Genomic DNA, 18,737 nt, shown 5'->3' with positions numbered 1-18,737 from the left:
CCTTCCATACAGAGCACACTCCAGATTATTTTTCTATTTTATTTCATTTTTTTCAAGTGCAGCTAAGTCAGTGTCTTGGGTCACAGCCTACAGTTTGAAAGAACCTTCTGTCCTATTCTCTCCCATTTTTCTTAATAACTTGCAACTCCTTATGATGCCTTCTGTGCCTTGTGTTCATATATCTCTCCCTTGCAGCTTTGGAATAGACCTTCACCTCTAAGCATGGTCATTTTTGACCAGTGAGTATGTCTTAAGCGATCTGGGTAGCCTGTGGCCACCTGTAGTGTAACAGTGAATGAAAATGGAAATGAGGGATAAGGCTGTCTTCATTGTAGGAATTGAAATATGGAGTGCTTCTCCGAGATGAGGAATAATCTAATTTCAAAAAGCAGAAACAAAATTTTGAGTGCTCAGTCAGCTGTGCTTTTTGTTAAGGGAACAAAATCTTTCTGCAAATCATGAAGACATGGCTCAGCGGTCTCTCGTTCTTCTGACTGTAACCACAGTTCCCCGAGTCGTTACAAAGAAAGAAATGAGTTAAAGTTGGGAAAGTGTTTGAGTCGGGCAAATACTCTTTCTAATGTTTGCATTCTCTCTCTTTCCTTCTCCTTCTCTGGCCTCTTCTCTTACCCATGCTGCTTCAGGTGCTTCAGATCTCTTCTCAACATACCTGGCCAGGTGTCAACAGTATCTGTGCAGTATTCCTGACTCTCTGTGCCTGGAACTTCTAGAAAACGTCTTCTCGTTGCTCCTCATCACCTCTGCCGATCTTCACCCAGAGCCTCACCTGCCCGAGGACTACGCTGAGGACGATGATGTTGAGGGGAAAGGCCTGCTGGGTTTGAGGTCCCCATCAGAGAGCCCTCAGCACATAGCACAGCCTGAGAGGAAGTCAGAACAGGGTGCCCTGGGTACCGCCAGGGGCCTGGCCTACACAGTTCCAAGCTGTCCGAAGCCAGAGCCAAAAAACAGTTCCCCGGAGCCTCACGGGCACAGCTTTTTGGACCTAAAGCACTTTACGAGCAGTGTCAGTGGGTTCCTGGCTGATGAATTTGCGATAGGAGCCTTCCTCAGGCTGCTCCAGGAGCAGCTGGATGAGCTGAGCAGCCGCGGTCCCCCTGAAAAGCCAAAGTTGCTGGAAGGCCAGAGTGGCTCGGGCAGCAGAGACGGACTGCAGAGTCGCCTGCACCAGTTCTCTAAGGTTCTCTCGGAGGCCCAGTGGAGGTACAAGGTGGTGACCAGCATCCAGGGCTCAGGTGAGAGGCGATAACAGAAGGGGAGGTGGAAGAAGCATCTCGGGAATACGGGAGAGAGCTAGGAGTGCATAGAGCCAACTAGCTCCAGACACATCACCAGAGCCACCCCTGTCAGAACTCGGGGGCTGCTCCATGGCTCACAGTCCGGTTCAGATCTTCCCTGTTATTACCCCAGGAGGTGGACCAACTCAAAATTGGTCACCCTCGAAGGGAGGAGGGGCAGTATAGGAGTAGGGGAGTAAAAGGTACAAACGGTTAGGTATAAAATAAGCTACAAGGATATATTGTACAACACGGGGAATAGGGCCAATATTTTATAACTATAAATGGAGTATAACCTTTAAAAATTGTGCATCACTATATTGTGCAACTGTAATATACAATATTACATTATATGTTATATATAACCTGTAACTTATATAATATTGTACACCTATAACTTATATAATACTGTACAGCAGCAGTGATACATCAATTAGAAAAAAAATTGATCACCCTCCCATATGACCCACTGGGTTTGCTGTTTCAGAGGAACAACCCTCCCGAAGATACCGACCCATCACCACACGGCACCCCAGTCTCCGCCGGGGTCGTCGGACAAGAAAGAGCCGGGCAGGTAATCCAAAGAGCTCTCCCCATGCCTCCATCCCATGCACCAGGCAGATGGTGTATTGCCGCTTGTTTAGTATTCTTAAAGATAAAACAGTCAAGCAATTCTTAAAGATAAAGTATCTTTTTTTCTAAATTGTTATTTATGTATTTGTCTGTGCTAGGTCTTAGTGGTGGCATGTGGGATCTAGTTCCCTGACCAGGAATCCAAATGGGCCCCCTGCGCGGGGAATGTGGAGTCTTTAACCACTGGACCACCCAAAGATAAAGTATCTTAGAGCAATTCCAAATAAAGTATAAACAAAAGTGGTCTAAGATTATCCTAATCCCACTCCCCTAAGATAACCCCTGCTTGTAGTTTTCTCCCAGAAATTCTCTATGCAATGCAAGCATATATATGTGCCCTAAATTGCTGCAGTTGTGTGATCCTATGGACCGTAGCCCTCCATGCTCCTCTGTCCATGGGTTCTCCAGACAAGAATACTCGACTGGGTTGCCGTGCCCTCCTCCAGGGGGATCTTCCGAACCCAGGGATCAAACTTGCGTCTCTTGCATCTTCTGCATTGGCAGGCAGGTTCTTTACCACTAGTGCCACCTGGGAAGATATATAGATTCATTGTTACCATATAGAGAGAGCTGCAACTTTCTTTTTTCACTTACATTGTCTTACATATGTAAATGTATCATACTCCGTATTGGGAAGTCACTTCACTTATTTTAAAGACTGCTTAGGAGTCCATTGTCCTACGTACCCTTTTGTGGGCATTTAAATTGTTTCTAGTTTTTTGCTCCTATAAACAGTGCTACAGTAAACAACCCTGTATGTATGTCTATGCATACTTGTGTGAATATATCTATAATATAGACAGCAGTTTAACAGAAAGTCAAAGTATGCTGCGGCTGCGTCGCTTCAGTCGTGTCCGACTCTGTGCGACCCCATAGACAGCAGCCCACCAGGCTCCCCCGTCCCTGGGATTCTCCAGGCAAGAACACTGGAGCGGGTTGCCATTTCCTTCTCCAATGCATAAAAGTGAAAAGTGAAAGTGAAGTCGCTCAGTCGTGTCCGACTCTTCACAACCCCATGGACTGCAGCCTACCAGGCTCCTCCGTCCATGGGATTTTCCAGGCAAGAGTACTGGAGCGGGGTGCCATTGCCTTCACCAAGTCAAAGTATATGTGGGTACAAAATATAGATGTAACAAATCGCCCCCCAAAAAGGCAGGCCAATCTACTCTCCCATCATCTGTATATAAAAGCCTATTTGAATATACACTCATCAAAAATGAGGAGTATCAAAAAAAAAAACGAGTAGTACTAATCTTTGCCAATATGATTAGTATAGTAATGGTGTGTCATCATTTTAATACTAATTTTTAGTTTGAGATTGTGTCTTTTCATATATTTATTGGCTGTTTATAATTTTCAGTCTCAGGTCCATATTTTCTATTGGGTTTGTCTTTCTTGTTGAATTGTAAGAAGCTCTTTATACCTGAAGGAAAATGTTCTGTCATTATGTGCTACAAGCTTTGCTGCATTTTGTCTGTTGAGCATTATACAGAAGTATTAAATTTTGGATAGTCATATTCCATTATGATTTGTGTTAGTTTTTAAATAATTAACAGGTAATTCTTCAATAGTTTACTGTGCCCTAAAAAATACTGGGTATTTTGAGGGAGGTGAATGAGGCATAAACCGGGACTTTGCCTTTGAAGAATTTATAATTTACCTGCATAAACAATACCCATGAAAAACTTAAACTGCCCAGTGGCATGGCCTGAAAACAGAAGAGATCTCTTGGAAGGGAAGGTCAGCATAGCCTGAAAAGGCAGAGAAACAGGTTTTATAAAAGAGTTGACTATTGAACCAAACATGGATGAATGAGTTGGCTTTAGATAAGTGGCAATGAGAGATGCAAGCATCCTGGCCAGACTGGAAGATATGGAGAGAGAACCGGAAAACTTAAAGGCTGAGCCCCTTAAGTGACTCAGTTAATTCGAGTCAAAAGGCATAGTTTGCATTCACCTGGCTGATCCAACCCCAAATGCATAGTTCATTTTCTCTTTCCCGCAGCTGTCTGTTCCTTCCCCACAGTAAGCCAAGGAGGCTGCCTTATGTGGCCTGACATTACCCTCAAATTACATATTCTTCACAACAAGGAATAGCAAGCTTCCCTTGAAAGCCCCAGCACTTCAGGAAAGCAAGTGTTGAGAAGAAGATGCTTTTTCTCCAGGGCTTTCAATATCGTGGTCTTCAGCCTGCCTGGCCTTACACTTTGGTTACCTACTCTTTCAAGTACTAGGACCACCTTTTCTATGTCAGAAAGTTTTTGTGACCCTCTTTGGCATCCTGCTGCTTCCTGGCTATCATAGTTGTGCTTTTATTTTTTTTCAGACTGTTGACAGTGCTTAGTGGGCAGATGGGGGTCGGTGACCCCTAGAAGTAATTTGAAAGCTCCTGGGGCTCTGAGACCCAGAGCTTGCTAACCACTGGTATAAGCTTCTACCCAAATGGGCACTGGGGTCATATTAAGCCCGCCCTGGGGCCATCAGTGTGCCCAGGGAGGGGTCCAGCCAGGGCCCTCGCTCTCACCTCTTGGGCCCACTCCTGCAGCTGCTGCTCTAGCACCTTCAGCCAGACTCTGAGTCGCTTCTCTCACCCCAGTTCCTGACCCTGCTCCTCTGCCAGGGCCAGCACCCCTCCCTGGAGCTTGTTGGTAGGTGTATCTTCGTGCTGGAGGGGAAGCGGACCATCAGTTGAGGAAGCCTGGAGCCTTCTAGAATGAGACTAAGAAGATGGATCCCCATTTCTCAGGGCGCTCAGAAGGAGCAGCTGGACTGAGATAGGAGGAAATTCTCCTCCCTGCAAGGGGAGCAATACAGCTCAGCTAAAAGGAATAAAGACTCACCACTGGGCGGCGGGTGGGGGAAATAATTATATATATATATACATATATATATAGGTCCGTAGGAACTTGGTGTTTTGCTGTAGAAGGAGCCACTGGTGTAGTAACTACTCATTATCTTTTCACTTTACCTGGATCTCAGCTCTCAAGCCAACCTCCCACTTTCTGCACTGTAAGGTACTGATGGTTGATTTTCTCTGTTTCTTCCTAATACCTCTAGATGACCAGGACAAAGGTTCCAGATCATCCCTGGAAAATACGAGTAGTGAACTGAGCACAAGTACTTCAGGTATCAGTGTCCCTGCCAGTTGCCAACTTCCAGTAACTTTGCCCTGATAGAGTTGTCATACACCCTGATGTGAAACCTTGGACTGAGCAGTTCTTGCTTGTGTTCAGCAGTGAAGGGGCTATTTCCCTATCAGCTGAGTTACCCATCAGTAGAGAGAAACAGAAGTAAATACCCAAGGAAAGTAGTTGGTACGTAAGTCTTACATTTAAAGATGATAAAGTCTTATATTTAATATGTTAAAGAATTTAGCATATTAACAGATACACACTACCATATATAAAATAGACAAGGATTTACTGGGTAGGTAGCACAGGGAACTATACTTATTATAATAACCAGTAACGGAAAAGAATTTTTAAAAAGAGGAGATATAACCAAATCACTTTCTGTGCACCTGAAAGTATGCAATATTAACTCTACTTCAACTGTACTTCAGATTTAAGAAGAAGATAAAAAGATGATAGCATAGGTGTGCCCTTCATTTGAGGAAAAACCAAGATCTATTTATAGACCTTTTAGAGGACTTTGAGAAGGATAGGAGTTGGGCAGCAGGTGACAGGATAGTTTTTCCCCAATTGCTGTCCCTTCCATAGCCGCCCATGTTCCTGTATCCCAACAGAGGGAAGTCTGAGTGCTGCGTCTGGGAAGAACGAGCTGGAGGGCCGATTGCAGCCGCAGCCTCACAGTTCACTCATCCCCATGATGTTCTCCCCACCGGAGTCACTGCTGGCATCCTGCATCCTCCGGGGGAACTTTGCAGAAGCCCACCAGGTGAGCTGGCTTCTTGTGCAACAGGCGTTAGGAGCCTCAGCCTTACCTTGTCGCAGGAAAGCGCTAGGGCAGCCTTTTACCTTCCGGGACCCGCGGGCCACAGGTAGAGGCAGGTGTGTGTGCAGCCAGAGCCACTCGGGTGCACCCGAGGGCGCAGTTCCAGCAGGAGAAGCAGGAGGGAGTTTGCGTGTACAGAACCCCATCCACCCCATGGGGGTGGGGGGGTGGGTGGGATCCACCCCATTGAGCACTGTGGATTTCAAGAGCCAGCCTAGGGGAGATTTAAGCTGTTGAATCATTTGTTTTCTTAACATAAATGGTGTTTTAGCAAGATAAAGTATTGGGCGGCAATCAAAACATTGATTTTTATGTCTTTCCTTGTAGTCCTTCTCTGAACGTATATGTGGTTTTATATAGTTAGAAATCACTGTGCAGACCATTTTTAACAAGAAATAGAAAGCCAGTTCAATACGCAGGAAGTGGAGGGGGGCTAGCAGACTGTTAGGTTCATGTGTGTAGGGGAAATTGCAGGGAGTGAAAATGGAAAGACCCTTACTCCCTCTGAGCTACTCTCTCTGAGCTTTGATATCCTCACCTGAAAACTGGAGTTAAATGTAATACCTGCTTGTGCTGCCTCCTGAAATGTTAAGAGGATTGTGTGTAAGCTGTGAGAAATACAGGAATCCTCTGCTATTGTTTAAATGTAATAGCACAAAAACCCACCATTGTAATTTTTAAAACTCTCTTGTTGTACTTATGATGCCTATGCTGGTCTCTTAACACACAGGTCAGAATTTTTCTTTCATGTGAGTTTACATGGAAACATCTATGCAATGGGATAATTTTTGTTTAACTTCCTCTGACACATTTTAGCTCTTGTATTTTAATAACAGTAACAATTCTGTCCCTCTCAGGAGGATAGGACTCTCACTAGCCTTTCTGACACCCAAACCAAGAAGTCAGTTATGAGGTCCCCGATGCTTTACCACTAAAGTGCTCACTTCCTTTTCTGAGAATTTGAGTTTTTCTTTTCTTCTTTTCTTTTTTAATAGAAGTTTTTCAACCTGGTTACAGAGCAAGTTGTGCATATAAGAAAATGCCAAAAAGTATTCACCAGAAAATAAAATAAGATTAAAACTAATTATCCAGAGGAACCAATACTAAAGATAAAAGTATATTTTTTGCCAATGTCTTTCTGAAATATATGTGACCTTTATATAGAGCCAAGATCACTTTGAATCTAAAATTTTAGTGCCTTTTTACATTACAAGTATTTGCTCTGTAACTGATTTTAGTAACCTTATCTGATCATGTAGCTGTGTTTGACCATTATTTTCAATCCTGTAATCATTGTAATAACTAGTGTAAAGATTATCACCTTTACACATTAAGACTTTGGAATTTTTTCATTAAGAAAGTTTCTCATAAAAATGACTGAGTCAAAGAATATAAACATTTTTAAAGCTCCATAGATTGCCAAATTGCTTTTCAAAAAAGATTGTGACAGCTCATTCTACCACCACCCCCTGAGAGTTTATTTTTACACTTTGTCCTTATGATAGATGCACCGTAGTATGACTTTTAAATTCCCTGAATTTAAAATTTAAAAATCGGAAAGACCCTTACTCCCTCTGAGGTACTGTCTCTGAGCTTTGATATCCTCACCTGAAAACTGGAGTTAAACGTAACACCTGCTTGTGCTGCCCCCTGGAATGTTAAGAGGACTGTGTGCAAGCTGTGAGAAATACAGGAATCCTACTTGGAGGGGAAGGCATTTTTTCATGTGTGTATTAGTCACATGTATTTTCTCTTTGAAATTGTCTACATCATTTGCCTATATTCTGCCGGGGCTCTGGTGACTCTCTTGCTGACTTTTATGAGTCATTTCTACATTTGATCTACTCTCTGCACATCCAGCACTCTTCCAGCCCCCCAAAGCAGCTGTCTCAGGGCCAGAGGCTGATGCCTGGCAAGATTTCAGATCTGTAGACTCTCCCCACTCCAGCAGGCCCACCAAAAGCCACACTCCTTTCTCTCCTATGACAGGTGGTGTTCACCTTCAACCTGAAGTCTTCACACAGTTCTGGGGAGCTGATGTTCATGGAGCGCTACCAGGAGGTGATCCAGGAGCTGGCCCAAGTAGAACATAAAATCGAAAACCAGAACTCAGACGGGGGCAGCAGCACTATCCGAAGAACAGGAAGTGGCCGTTCCACCTTGCAGGCCATCGGCAGCGCTGCGGCCGCAGGTCCGGCTTCCCTCTTGTCAGGTGCTGAGGGAGTTGTGGGAGGAGGGTGTGGGCAAGAAACCACCCAAACCAGAGGCTCACTGTGAAGATGACAGAAACCCAGGGCAGGACGCTTGCCTTGAAGAACAGCAGTCCTGACACCCCCCGAGTCATTTTCTAGCTGCAGCCAACTATGCTGACCACAGGGGTCTCTTACCTGCTGCTCGAACTATTCCATTAAGTCTGTCCTACGTGACTTATACTGAGGAGTGTGAATGCAGTTTCCACCATGGGTTTTGATGGCCATTATCTTGAGCTTTGGGGAATTGATTAGTGTATCTTCTTCCCATGTAGTTATTCAGGGATTATTTTACATTCCTAAAAAGTGAAGAAGTTTTGTCTAACATCTGTGGCCTGGGGTTCTCAGATCTCCAGGCCCAACCTTGGCTGTACTGTAGAAAGAGCTCATCCTTTCATTGTTTATTGAAAGTGGAACCTTGTCCCATTTTTTACATCTTTTGCCGGTCTAGGCTGTATATATCAAGTTACCATCACACACTGCCCCTTCTATATGCTCCCAGAAATTTTCTTTACAGATTCAAAAGAATATATGCATATGCTTTTTGTTTTTAATATGAATGGGCTTTTATAACAAGTACTATTTTCTGCTTTGGTTTTTTAGCAATATATTTTAGAGATCTTTTCAGATGAGCACACACAGACCTACCACATTCTTTCTCAGCCTACTTTTAGGCCCGACCTGGAAGAAACCCTTACTCCTCCTGACCTTATAACTACTTCTCAAAATAAAAGTGGTAGTGAGCATCATTTTAACCTCTTGCCTTTTACCCCCAACCGCTGGGTGTCCAGGGATGGTATTTTATTCCATCTCTGATGTGACCGACAAGCTGCTCAGCACCTCTGGAGACCCCATCCCCACGCTCCAGGAGGACTTTTGGATAAGCAGTTGCCCAATGGAGCTCACTGCTCCCCTGAAAGAGGTTCTGGAAGACCTCAGCCCGCCCGCCATGGCTGCGTTTGACCTGGCTTGCTCACAGTGCCAGCTCTGGAAAACCGGCAAGCAGCTCTTGGAAACAGCTGAACGGCGCCTTAACAGCAGCCTTGAGAGTCAGGGTGAGTATGCTTCTTTCACATGATCCCTTTATTCTCAAATAAGGAGACAGGGTTCTGAGATGCTTGATAATTGTACAGGAAGAAAGTTACTGGGGAAGGAGGGACAAGGAGAAAGGATTGTTTCTTTATTTCTTCATGTCCATTCTGGTGACTAGTCTATTGAGAGTCTTGCCTTCTTTTCTTTTTAATTTATTTTATTTCTGGCCCTGCTGGGTCTTCGCTGTTTCTCTAGTTGCAGAGAGCCAGGCTACTCTCTAGGTGCGGTGCTCAGACTTCTCGTTACAGTGGCTTCTCTTATTCAGAGCATAGGCTGTAGCACGTGAGGGACTCAGTAGTTGTAGCTCCCCGGCTCTAGAGCACAGACTCAATAGTTGTGGCATGAGGGCTTATTTGCTCTGCGGTATGTGGGATCTTCCCAGATCAGGGATCAAACCCATGTCTCGTGCATTGGCAGGCGGATTCTTTACCACTGAGCCACCAGGAAAGCCCAAGAATCTCACCTTCTTAACAGACATAATAGTCTACAGTCATTTGGGGAAATTTTCTTCTGGTTTATAGATAAACTCAAGAAAGAGATAAACATTCAAAACTGGTTCAAATGGCATTGGTGATACAGTGGTGAATATAGTTGCCTTCCAAAAATGGTACAAATGGAATTTGTGCCCCTAAACTGCATACCTCCTCCACAGTGAATCCCACTTCACTCTAAACCTGGGTCTCAAACTTGTACACCAGGTATAAGGGAAAATTTTAGTGGATCACAGTTAAGGGGAGGATTGTACCTTGAGGTTAATGATATCCCAGAATGTGTCTATGGAGTTCTTAGAGGAATGAAGGTAGAGGAATGTGAAGAAAGAATTAGGCAAAGTGTCACTCCCCGCCCATCCTTGATACACACACCCAACACTGGAAGGACTGACGAGGCAGAGAGAAAGGAACGTACTCTGAGTAATACGGAGGGTGCAATGGTGAACAGGTGTGACATGAGTAGCTTTCCCTGGGTTCAGTGATTCGCTGGGAGAGCCCACAGGACTCAGCATACAGTTATACTCATGGCTACAAATTGTATCATCAAAAGGACACAAAGCAAAATTAGCAAAGGGAAAAGGCTCATGGGATAAAGTCTGGAGGAAACCAGACATAAGCGTCCAGGAATTCTCTCCCACTGGAATCACACGGGACGTACTGAACTCTCCCAGCAGTAAGTTGTGACAAACAAATGTGAAATGTTGTTTACTGGAAGCTCATCAGTGACCCAGAGCCCAAGGTTTTTACTGGGGGCTGGTGACAAAGGCACCCTCTGCCCAACATGTACCAAACTTCCAGAGTCTCGGAAGGAAGGCAGGTGTTCAGCATAAACCACACCGTACAGTTTAGGCACAATCAGTCACTTCCATCATTTAGGGAAAATTTTGTCAGTGTAGAAAAGCTTCTACCAGTCAAGTTCGGAGATGCCAGCCAAGGACCAGCCTTGCCAGCAGGCCTTTCTGAGGATAGCAGTCTCAGGCCTTCTGTGTTAACTCTTTTATGCACACCCTTCTAAATCACTTCTGAGCGGTTGGCTTGAAATCCTTTAATGCTGACATAGTTGTTCTAAGAAAGTGTGCTGTGGCATACACAATGCTGTTTTTACTGAACAGTTTACTGCCCCCTCGTCTAGCGCTTATATTCCAAAATGAATGAAGATTATATAATGTTCAGGCCAACTGGTTTCATGCCAATCAGGAATTAATTTAGTACCTGCTGCATTTCCAGATTATCTGAAGTTTATGGAGCACAAGAGAGGTATAAGGAATAATCTCTACATAAAGTTCTTTATAGTCTAGTCAGGGTATCAGGATACCATTTAAAATAATCAGAGGAGACTGGATACCAGATCAAATTCTCAACTAAGAAAGGTACCAAGGCAAATCCACAAGAAGTACCTGGTTGGCTTGGGACAGCAATTCCCCAGGAATACCAGAGCTCCTGGGTCTGCTGCTGTGGACAGCTGAGGCATCTTGCCTCAGATAGCCCTGGAACCACAAGCATGGAATACACCAGATTTACTGGTCTACTCAACTGGCACAGCATCTACCTCCCCCTTAATATTGAAGGAGATAAAATTTGACATGTAAATACAGGACTTTCAATCTCTGAAAGTACCTTGTGTTTCTTCTGCATTCCCTCTTGCTTCATCCATTTCCAGGTCGCCGGCTAGACCACGTATTCGTCAATGCTGATGGCATTCGAGGTTTTCCAGGCGTTCTTCAGCAGATCAGTAAGATTCTCAATTACCCACTTGTGTCAGCCGGGCAAATCAAATCAGGTGAGCTGCTTAACTACCTTTTTTTAATCTCCTGGACTCGGAACGTTGGGTCAGCATCAGACCTGACTTTTTCTTTCTCGTTTGCTCTCCATAGAGAGTGGAGAGGATAAAGGAGGAGGTCCCCCACGGTGCAGCATTGCTGAGCTGCTTCAGATGTGTTGGCCCAGCCTCACCGAGGACTGTGTAGCCAGCCACACCACCCTCTCCCAGCAGCTGGAGCAGATCCTGCAGTCGCTAAGAGAAGCGCTAGAGCTGCCAGGTACCAGTCCTTCTGTGAGGGAGCAGTTGAGGTTGAACTAGGGAAAGGACATAGCGGAGCGTGAAGGAGCACATTGGAAGGGAGGCTTAGGACTCAGAAGTGGGCCCTTGAGTGTGCGTGCTGAGTCGCTTCAGCCATGTCCGAGTCTTTGCCACCCTGTAGACTGTAGCCCGCCAGGCTCCTCTGTCCATGACATTCTCCAGGCATGAGTGGGTTGCCATGCCCTCCTCCAGGGGATCTTCCTGACCCAGGGACTGAACCCAAGTCTCCTGCATTAGCAGGTGGGTTCTTTACCACTAGCACCACCTGGGAAGCCCAGCAGTGGGCCCTACCAGCACTGTAGTTAACCAGGACTGGTCTTGTAACTAATCCCACCTGTTTGCCCACCTCCTAAGTGAAGGGATGCTTAGCGCACCATTAGCTGGTGCATGTTTCTCATTCCTAGTGAAAGATATACCCAGAAGTCACTCCATAAACATTGGCAAACCGTGCCCAAAAGAGTGCTGTGCATTTCGCAGATGAGTTCAAACTGGAACTCTTCACCCTAATTTCTCCAGACTCAGAACTCTTCCTGGCTGAGAATCACTTGCACGGGGAACCAAGTTGGGATTGTGTGGTGAAAGTCAATCAGTCGTGTCCTACTTTGCGACACCAGGAACTATACAGTCCATGGCATTCTCCAGGACAGAATACTGGAGTGGGTAGCCTTTCCCTTCTCCAGGGGATCTTCCCAACCCAGCAATCAAACCCAGGTCTTCCACACTGCAGGCAGATTCTTTACCTGAGCCACCAGGGAAGCCCAAGAATACTGGAGTGGGTAGCCTATCCCTTCTCCAGCAGATCTTCCCAACCCAGAAATCAAACCTGTGTCTCCTGCATTGCAGGCAGATTCTTTACCAACTGAGCTATCAGGGAAGCCCTTGGGATTGTGTAGCTGCCTTATAAGTGTAATACCCAAGCTGTAGGATGCCCCATGCAGTATATACTTGCGTTTATATTTCTTAAACTTAGGATTTTATAGCTGCCTTGTAAGTATAATACCCACGTATAGGATGCCCCATGCAGAACTGAGCAGAGGCTCAGTTCCCATATTGTGTTGGAAATTGACCCAAAGCCAGATGCACAGACTCAAGACTGCATGCCTTCTCCTTCCATAACTCTTCCCAGAGCCCAGGAGTACCCCACTCTCCTCCCTGGTGGAGCAGGTGGCCCAGAAAGCTCCAGAGGCCGAGGCCCACCCTGTGTATATCCAGGCTCAGCTCCTCCAGAAGAACCTGGGCAAACAGACGGCAGCAGGCGGCAAGCAGACTGACTACATGGGCACCTTCTTCAGGTACTGCAGCACCCTGGCTGCTGTTCTCCTTCGGAGCCTGAGCTCTGAGCCTGGTAAGTAGCAGGAATACAGTCAGGACCGGCCCACAAGTGTCTAGGGCAAGGAAGAAGAAGGCACACGATGAAGAGGTTCTAGGTGCAGCAGTAGATTTATGAGGTCCTCTCTTATTCACCTCTATCTCCCCGATGCCTCATACAGTAGTACAGCACACGAGAGTATTCAGTACATTTTGATGGCATTAATGACTTAAAAATACTCTCTCAGATCTTCGATCTACTGTGGATATGAGAACTGAGAAGAGGAATTGAGTCTCTGTTTAAAATGCCAGACGCTTACTCGAGTCCACAGAGCAAGTATTACCACAGAGCAAGTATTACCTGCACTTCAGTCGCATGGAAGGGAGCAGAAATTGCTATTTGTGGCTAGACCTGTTCACTGAAGTGTGTCTGTGGTTGGAAGTCTCTAGAACAGTGCTAAGGCGTGATAAACCTGTGGTCAGCATCATGTCAAGAATACCTTTTACCTAGAAAAATACCAATGAAAGGACCTTCCATGTAGTTTTGACACTATTTTTGTTGGTGAGTCTGGAAAATAGGGCTCTGAATGTTGCGGTCAGTGATGCAAAGATCACTTTCTTTACTTCTGCAGATCACGTGGAGGTCAAGGTAGGAAACCCCTTTGTTCTCCTGCAACAAAGCTCTTCCCAACTGGTGTCACATCTCCTGCTTGAGCGACAAGTACCCCCAGACAGGTAGGAGCCACCCCATGAGTGTAAGGCATGGGCCTTCCTAATTGTTTCATCAAGGAAACCAAGGGCTCAGTGGAGCTGTGTTTGAGTCCAGTTCAGGAAGCGGAGATTTCTTCAACTTTTCCATTAATTTGCAGTTACTCTTATGCAGGCTTCATTAAAATTCAATGTGCCTTGTTTCTTCCTATCCCCATCTAAATAAAGGGGTTAAAATCAGATTAAAAATAAATAAGTAAATAAAATAAAGAGGTGACTCTACTTAAGAGTAGGCAAAAATCCAAAACGTTGGTAACACAATTAGTTGGCTAGGCTGTAGGAAAACAAACATTCTCACAGATTGCCAGCAGGATATAAATCGGTACAGCCCCTGTGGGAAAGCAGTTTGTCCATGTCCACTAAAATGACGATCCGCATTTTTGACATTTTTGGCAGTCCACATTGGGAAATTTATCCCAAAGCTTTATTATACATATGAAAAATGCTGTATGTACTAAGTCATTTTATCACAACTTTGTGTGGCATAGCTATCGTCCACTAATAGGAGACTAGTTAAATTCAGGTTCCTCCAGATAATGGAATGCTGTGTAGCTGTGAAAAAAAAAAAGAATGAGGGGCCTCTCTGTAGATGGATATGGACAGATCTACCAGATGTGTTATTAAGTAAAAAAGCAAGGGGCAGGGCATTGGGTCTAATAGGCTGCCTTTTGAGTTCGAAAGAGGAGGGGATTAGGGGCAAACAGAGAGTCTGCATTTACCTCTGTTTGTTTAAACATAAAGAAATTTGGAGATTGAGTGATGGTGCCCAGGTACTCAAGCCTTGCGTGCCCTCTGCTTCTTTCCCTCCAGGCTGGCAGCCCTCCTGGCCCAAGAGGGTCTGAGCCTGAGCGTGCCACAAGTCATTGTCAACTGCTGCTGCGAGCCCCTCACCCTCTGCTCCTCCAGGCAGAGCAAGCAGACATCAGCCCTTCTGACCCGCCTGGGCACCCTGGCCCAGCTGCACACCTCCCGCTGCCTGGATGACCTCCCACTTTCCACGCTGAGCTGCCTGAAGTCAACTGAGAACCCCACACTGGAGAGAAAGCCCCCTTCCTCCCCGAGGGACTCATCACCCCCAGCCCTCACCTCCTCCGCCTTGGCCTTTCTGAAGTCCCGCTCGAAGCTGCTGGCTACCGTGGCCTGTCTGGGGGCTTCCCGGGGGTCAAAGGTCACCAAGCCCAGCTTGTCTTGGAAGGAGCTTCGTGGCCGCAGGGAAGTGCCTCTGACAGCCGAGCAGGTAGCTCGGGAGTGTGAGCGTCTCCTGGAACAGTTCCCTGTGCTGGAGGCCTCCCTCCTGGCTGCCTGGGAACCCCTCCGAGGGTCCTCCGAGCAGGGGCAGAGTCTGGCCGCGAGTCTCTGTGGCCAGGCCAGTCTGTCCACCGTCCTCCTGGGCCCCCATTCTCCCACTGCCCTGGACGTGCTCACCGAGGCCTTCGAGGAAGCCCTGGTGGCTAGAGATTGGCGCCGGGCCCTTCAGCTCACTGATGTGTACGGACAAGATATGGATGACTTGAGCAGCGTACAGGATGCAGTCTTGAGCTGTGCAGCGGCTTGTGGTGAGCAGAAAGCTGTGTCTCCCTCCTTCAGCTAGTGGTAATAACATTGAGCGTTCCCCGAGTGGCTCATCATGTCTGATCCTCACAGGAACCCTAGAGAAAGGTGCCGCCATAGTCTGATGATACTGAGAGGCGAGCCAGGCCCAGAGTGTGGGAAACTGCCCAGGATAGTCAGTGGTGAAGCAGAGCTTAGAACCCAAGCCCATCAAGCTTTGGGACAGGCACTCATAACCAGTATTCTCAACCCTGCATATCAGAATCATTGGCAAATGTTATAGACTACAAATATCTGAGCCCCATTGCCAGAGAGAAGGCAATGGCACCCCACTCCAGTACTCTTGCCTTGGAAAATCCCATGGACGGAGGAGCCTGGTAGGCTGCCGTCCATGGAGTTGCGAAGAGTCGGACACGACTGAGCGACTTCACTTTTACTTTTTACTTTCATGCATTGGAGAAGGAAATGGCAACCCACTCCAGTATTCTTGCCTGGAGAATCCCGGGGACGGGAGAGCCTAGTGGGCTGCCGTCTATGGGGCCGCACAGAGTCGGATACGACTGAAGCAACTTAGCAGCAGCAGCAGCATTTCCAGAAGCCCATGATAAGGTTCAGGCAAGTGTTTGCTTTAAAAGAGCAATCAGGAAAGTTTTTCTGTAAAGGGCTTTGTAAGCTCCACAGGCTTGGTGGCAACCTCTCGGATCTGTCATTACGGCATGAAATCAGCCATAGACCATAAATAAGTGAGTGTGGCTATCTTCTAGTAAATCTTTATAAAAACAGACCCTTTCCCTGATGGTAAAGAACTCACCTGCCAGTGTAGGAGGCACTGGTTCGATCCCTAGTCCAGGAAGATCCCACCTGCTAACAGAGCCCATGGGACCACAACTATTGAGGTGGTCAGCTGTGCTCTAGAGCCCATCACAATAAGAAGCCTGTACACCGCAACTAGAAAGTTGCCCGTGCTCACTGCAACTAGAGAAAGCCTGGGCAGTGACAAAGACCCAGTGCACTCAAGAGTAAATAAATAAATGATTTTTAAAAATTATTTAAAACATACATACACAAGGGCCTGCTAGTTAACTCCTACTATAAAATCTCCCCAGGAGACTGACGTGTACCCAGAGGTGAGAGTGGCGACCTTCAGCCCTCCACTAGGGGGAGCAAGAGCCAGGCAGGCTGTGAGTGGGTCCTAGGCTTCTCTATGCAAAGGAGAAAATCCTTCCATGAGAAGGTAGAGAAATCCATGACCAGCTCCGAGGTCTTAATGGCTTCGAGTCTGTGTTTCAGCTCTATGATGTGGGAGTGTGAGAAAGAGAGCTTCTAAGTAAAAACAACAGTAAAAAAACAAAAAACACTTAGTTTGCCTGCAATAACTTTCAAGTCATAATGTAGGAAGCAGCATGGAAATACAGGGAAAACCAAAAGTTCTGCTGACAAGTTGAGTCTGAAACGGTGCTGTGCATGCAGCTTGCCAAACCATGGAGCTCCTCATCTGTTCTTCTGTCTTCTCTCTTTTCATTCTTTCTCCCTTTTTTCCTTTCTCCTCTCTTCTCTTCTCCTTTCTCTTCAGAAACTCCCATGACTTTGATTTCATTTGCATAAACAAGAAACAAGATACAGCATCTGTCCCCATCATAGAATTGTTCCAAGTGTAAAAACTAATTCGGGTCGGATGGATCTTCAGGACCCACCCAGCTCCTGTTTGTAAAACTGAACGCAGCCCTTCTCTTAAGAAGTAACCTGGACTCTTGAGCTCCCGTGCCAGGCTTGCTGAACATCTTTTTGTCTCGTAGACAAAGAAGGTTGGCAATTCCTGTTTGCTGTGAAGGATGCATGTCTGAGAAGTCAGCTAACACTGCAGTTTGTGGACTGGTGGCCCCTGGAGTGGTGCCTGGAGATCCTGGCCTACTGCCTTTCAGACACAGCTGTCCAAGATGGGCTGGAGTGTGAGCTACGGAGAAAGCTCGCAGAGCTGCAGGTGTATCAGAAGGTATACGACCTGGCATCAAGAGAAAGGAAGTAGGCTTCTTACCCTGTTACCAGCTCCAGCCTGTTCTCATGTGATGGTGGATTTTAAGAAACAAAATCTAGGCCTGGCTATTTCTGTGTCTAGCTTCTGTTCTTAGGTGAATATCGATAGGGTCTCTTACCTGGTTCCCATTGTATTGACTCCTATGATTTTAAATATATATGTGTCAGATGAGGATTAAAAATCATAACAAGATTAACACTGCAATGATGCTGTACAGTCTAAAAAGCATCTTTTTTATGTGTAGGCATACCTTTCTTTTTTTTGATGCACTTCGCTTTTTTGCATTTTGCAGATACTACGTTTTTTACAAATTGAAGGTCTGTGGCAACCCTGTGTTGAGCGTCTCTTGGCACCATTTGTCCAATAGCATTTACTCTCTTCATGTCTCTGTGTCACATTTTGAGAATTCTCACCGTATTTCAAACTTTTTCATTATTATTATATTTGTTATGGTGATCTGTGATCAGTGAACTCTGATGTTGCTGTCACAAAAAGATTACACCTAGATGAAGGCTCAGATGCTAAAAAATAGCATTTCTTAGCAATAAAATATTTAAGGCATGTGCATTTTTCAGACAATGTACAATTTATTGACTACAGTACAGTGTAAACATAACTTTATTTGCACTGGGAAGCCAAATAATTCGTGTGACTCACTTTATTATAACATTCATTTTGTCGTCGTCTAGAATTGAACCCGCAGTACCCCCAAGGAATACCTGTATATTTGAGCTTTGTGTACATTTTATGGATATGGTGTCTTTGTTGGTGATGGTCAAGAGTTTTTATAGAATTTAATCTGTCTTCTTTAAAGATTATTTTAAACTTCAGTTAAAGTTCAGTGTTGCTGTTGTTCAGTCACCTAGTTGTGTCTGACTCTGTGTGACCCCATGGACTACAACACACCAGGCTCCCCTGTCTTTTAGGGAAGTTTGCTCAAATTCATGTTCATTGAGTCAGTGATGCTATCTAACCATCTCACCCTCTGCCACCCTCTTCTGTTTTTTGCCTTTAGTCTTTCACAGCATCAGGGTCTTTTCCAATGAGTTGGCTCTTCACATCAGGTGGCCAAAGTATTGGAGCTTCACCATCAGTCCTTCCAAGGAATATTCAGGGTTAATTTCCTTTAGGATTGACTGATTTGATCTCCTTGCAGTTCAAGGGACTCTGAGGAGTCTTCTCCAGTACCACAATTCAAAAACATCAATTTGTTGACACTCAGCCTTCCTTATGGTCCCAATTCTCACTTCTGTACCTGACTGCTGGAAATATCATAGCT

General features: G+C 45.7%; 1 protein-coding gene across 1 annotated transcript in view; it reads left to right on the top strand.

The window, feature by feature from the left end:
- ZFYVE26 (zinc finger FYVE-type containing 26) overlaps nucleotides 1-18,737 on the top strand; it is a 67,444-nt gene that overhangs the window by 14,880 nt on the left and 33,827 nt on the right. Inside the window, exons 11-22 of the mRNA XM_019969101.2 lie at nucleotides 645-1,256; nucleotides 1,786-1,872; nucleotides 4,988-5,056; nucleotides 5,676-5,827; nucleotides 7,874-8,075; nucleotides 8,925-9,188; nucleotides 11,377-11,496; nucleotides 11,591-11,755; nucleotides 12,923-13,141; nucleotides 13,737-13,839; nucleotides 14,683-15,428; nucleotides 17,220-17,416. Of these exons, the coding sequence (XP_019824660.2) occupies nucleotides 645-1,256; nucleotides 1,786-1,872; nucleotides 4,988-5,056; nucleotides 5,676-5,827; nucleotides 7,874-8,075; nucleotides 8,925-9,188; nucleotides 11,377-11,496; nucleotides 11,591-11,755; nucleotides 12,923-13,141; nucleotides 13,737-13,839; nucleotides 14,683-15,428; nucleotides 17,220-17,416 (2,936 nt within the window). The remainder of the gene's footprint in view (nucleotides 1-644; nucleotides 1,257-1,785; nucleotides 1,873-4,987; nucleotides 5,057-5,675; nucleotides 5,828-7,873; nucleotides 8,076-8,924; nucleotides 9,189-11,376; nucleotides 11,497-11,590; nucleotides 11,756-12,922; nucleotides 13,142-13,736; nucleotides 13,840-14,682; nucleotides 15,429-17,219; nucleotides 17,417-18,737) is intronic.

The sequence above is a fragment of the Bos indicus genome, chromosome 10 (assembly GCF_029378745.1).
Source record: "Bos indicus isolate NIAB-ARS_2022 breed Sahiwal x Tharparkar chromosome 10, NIAB-ARS_B.indTharparkar_mat_pri_1.0, whole genome shotgun sequence".
NCBI classification, from domain to species: Eukaryota; Metazoa; Chordata; class Mammalia; order Artiodactyla; family Bovidae; genus Bos; species Bos indicus.
The sequence above is the reverse complement of the archived record's forward strand: the minus strand, read 5'-3'. Positions and strand labels throughout refer to the sequence as shown.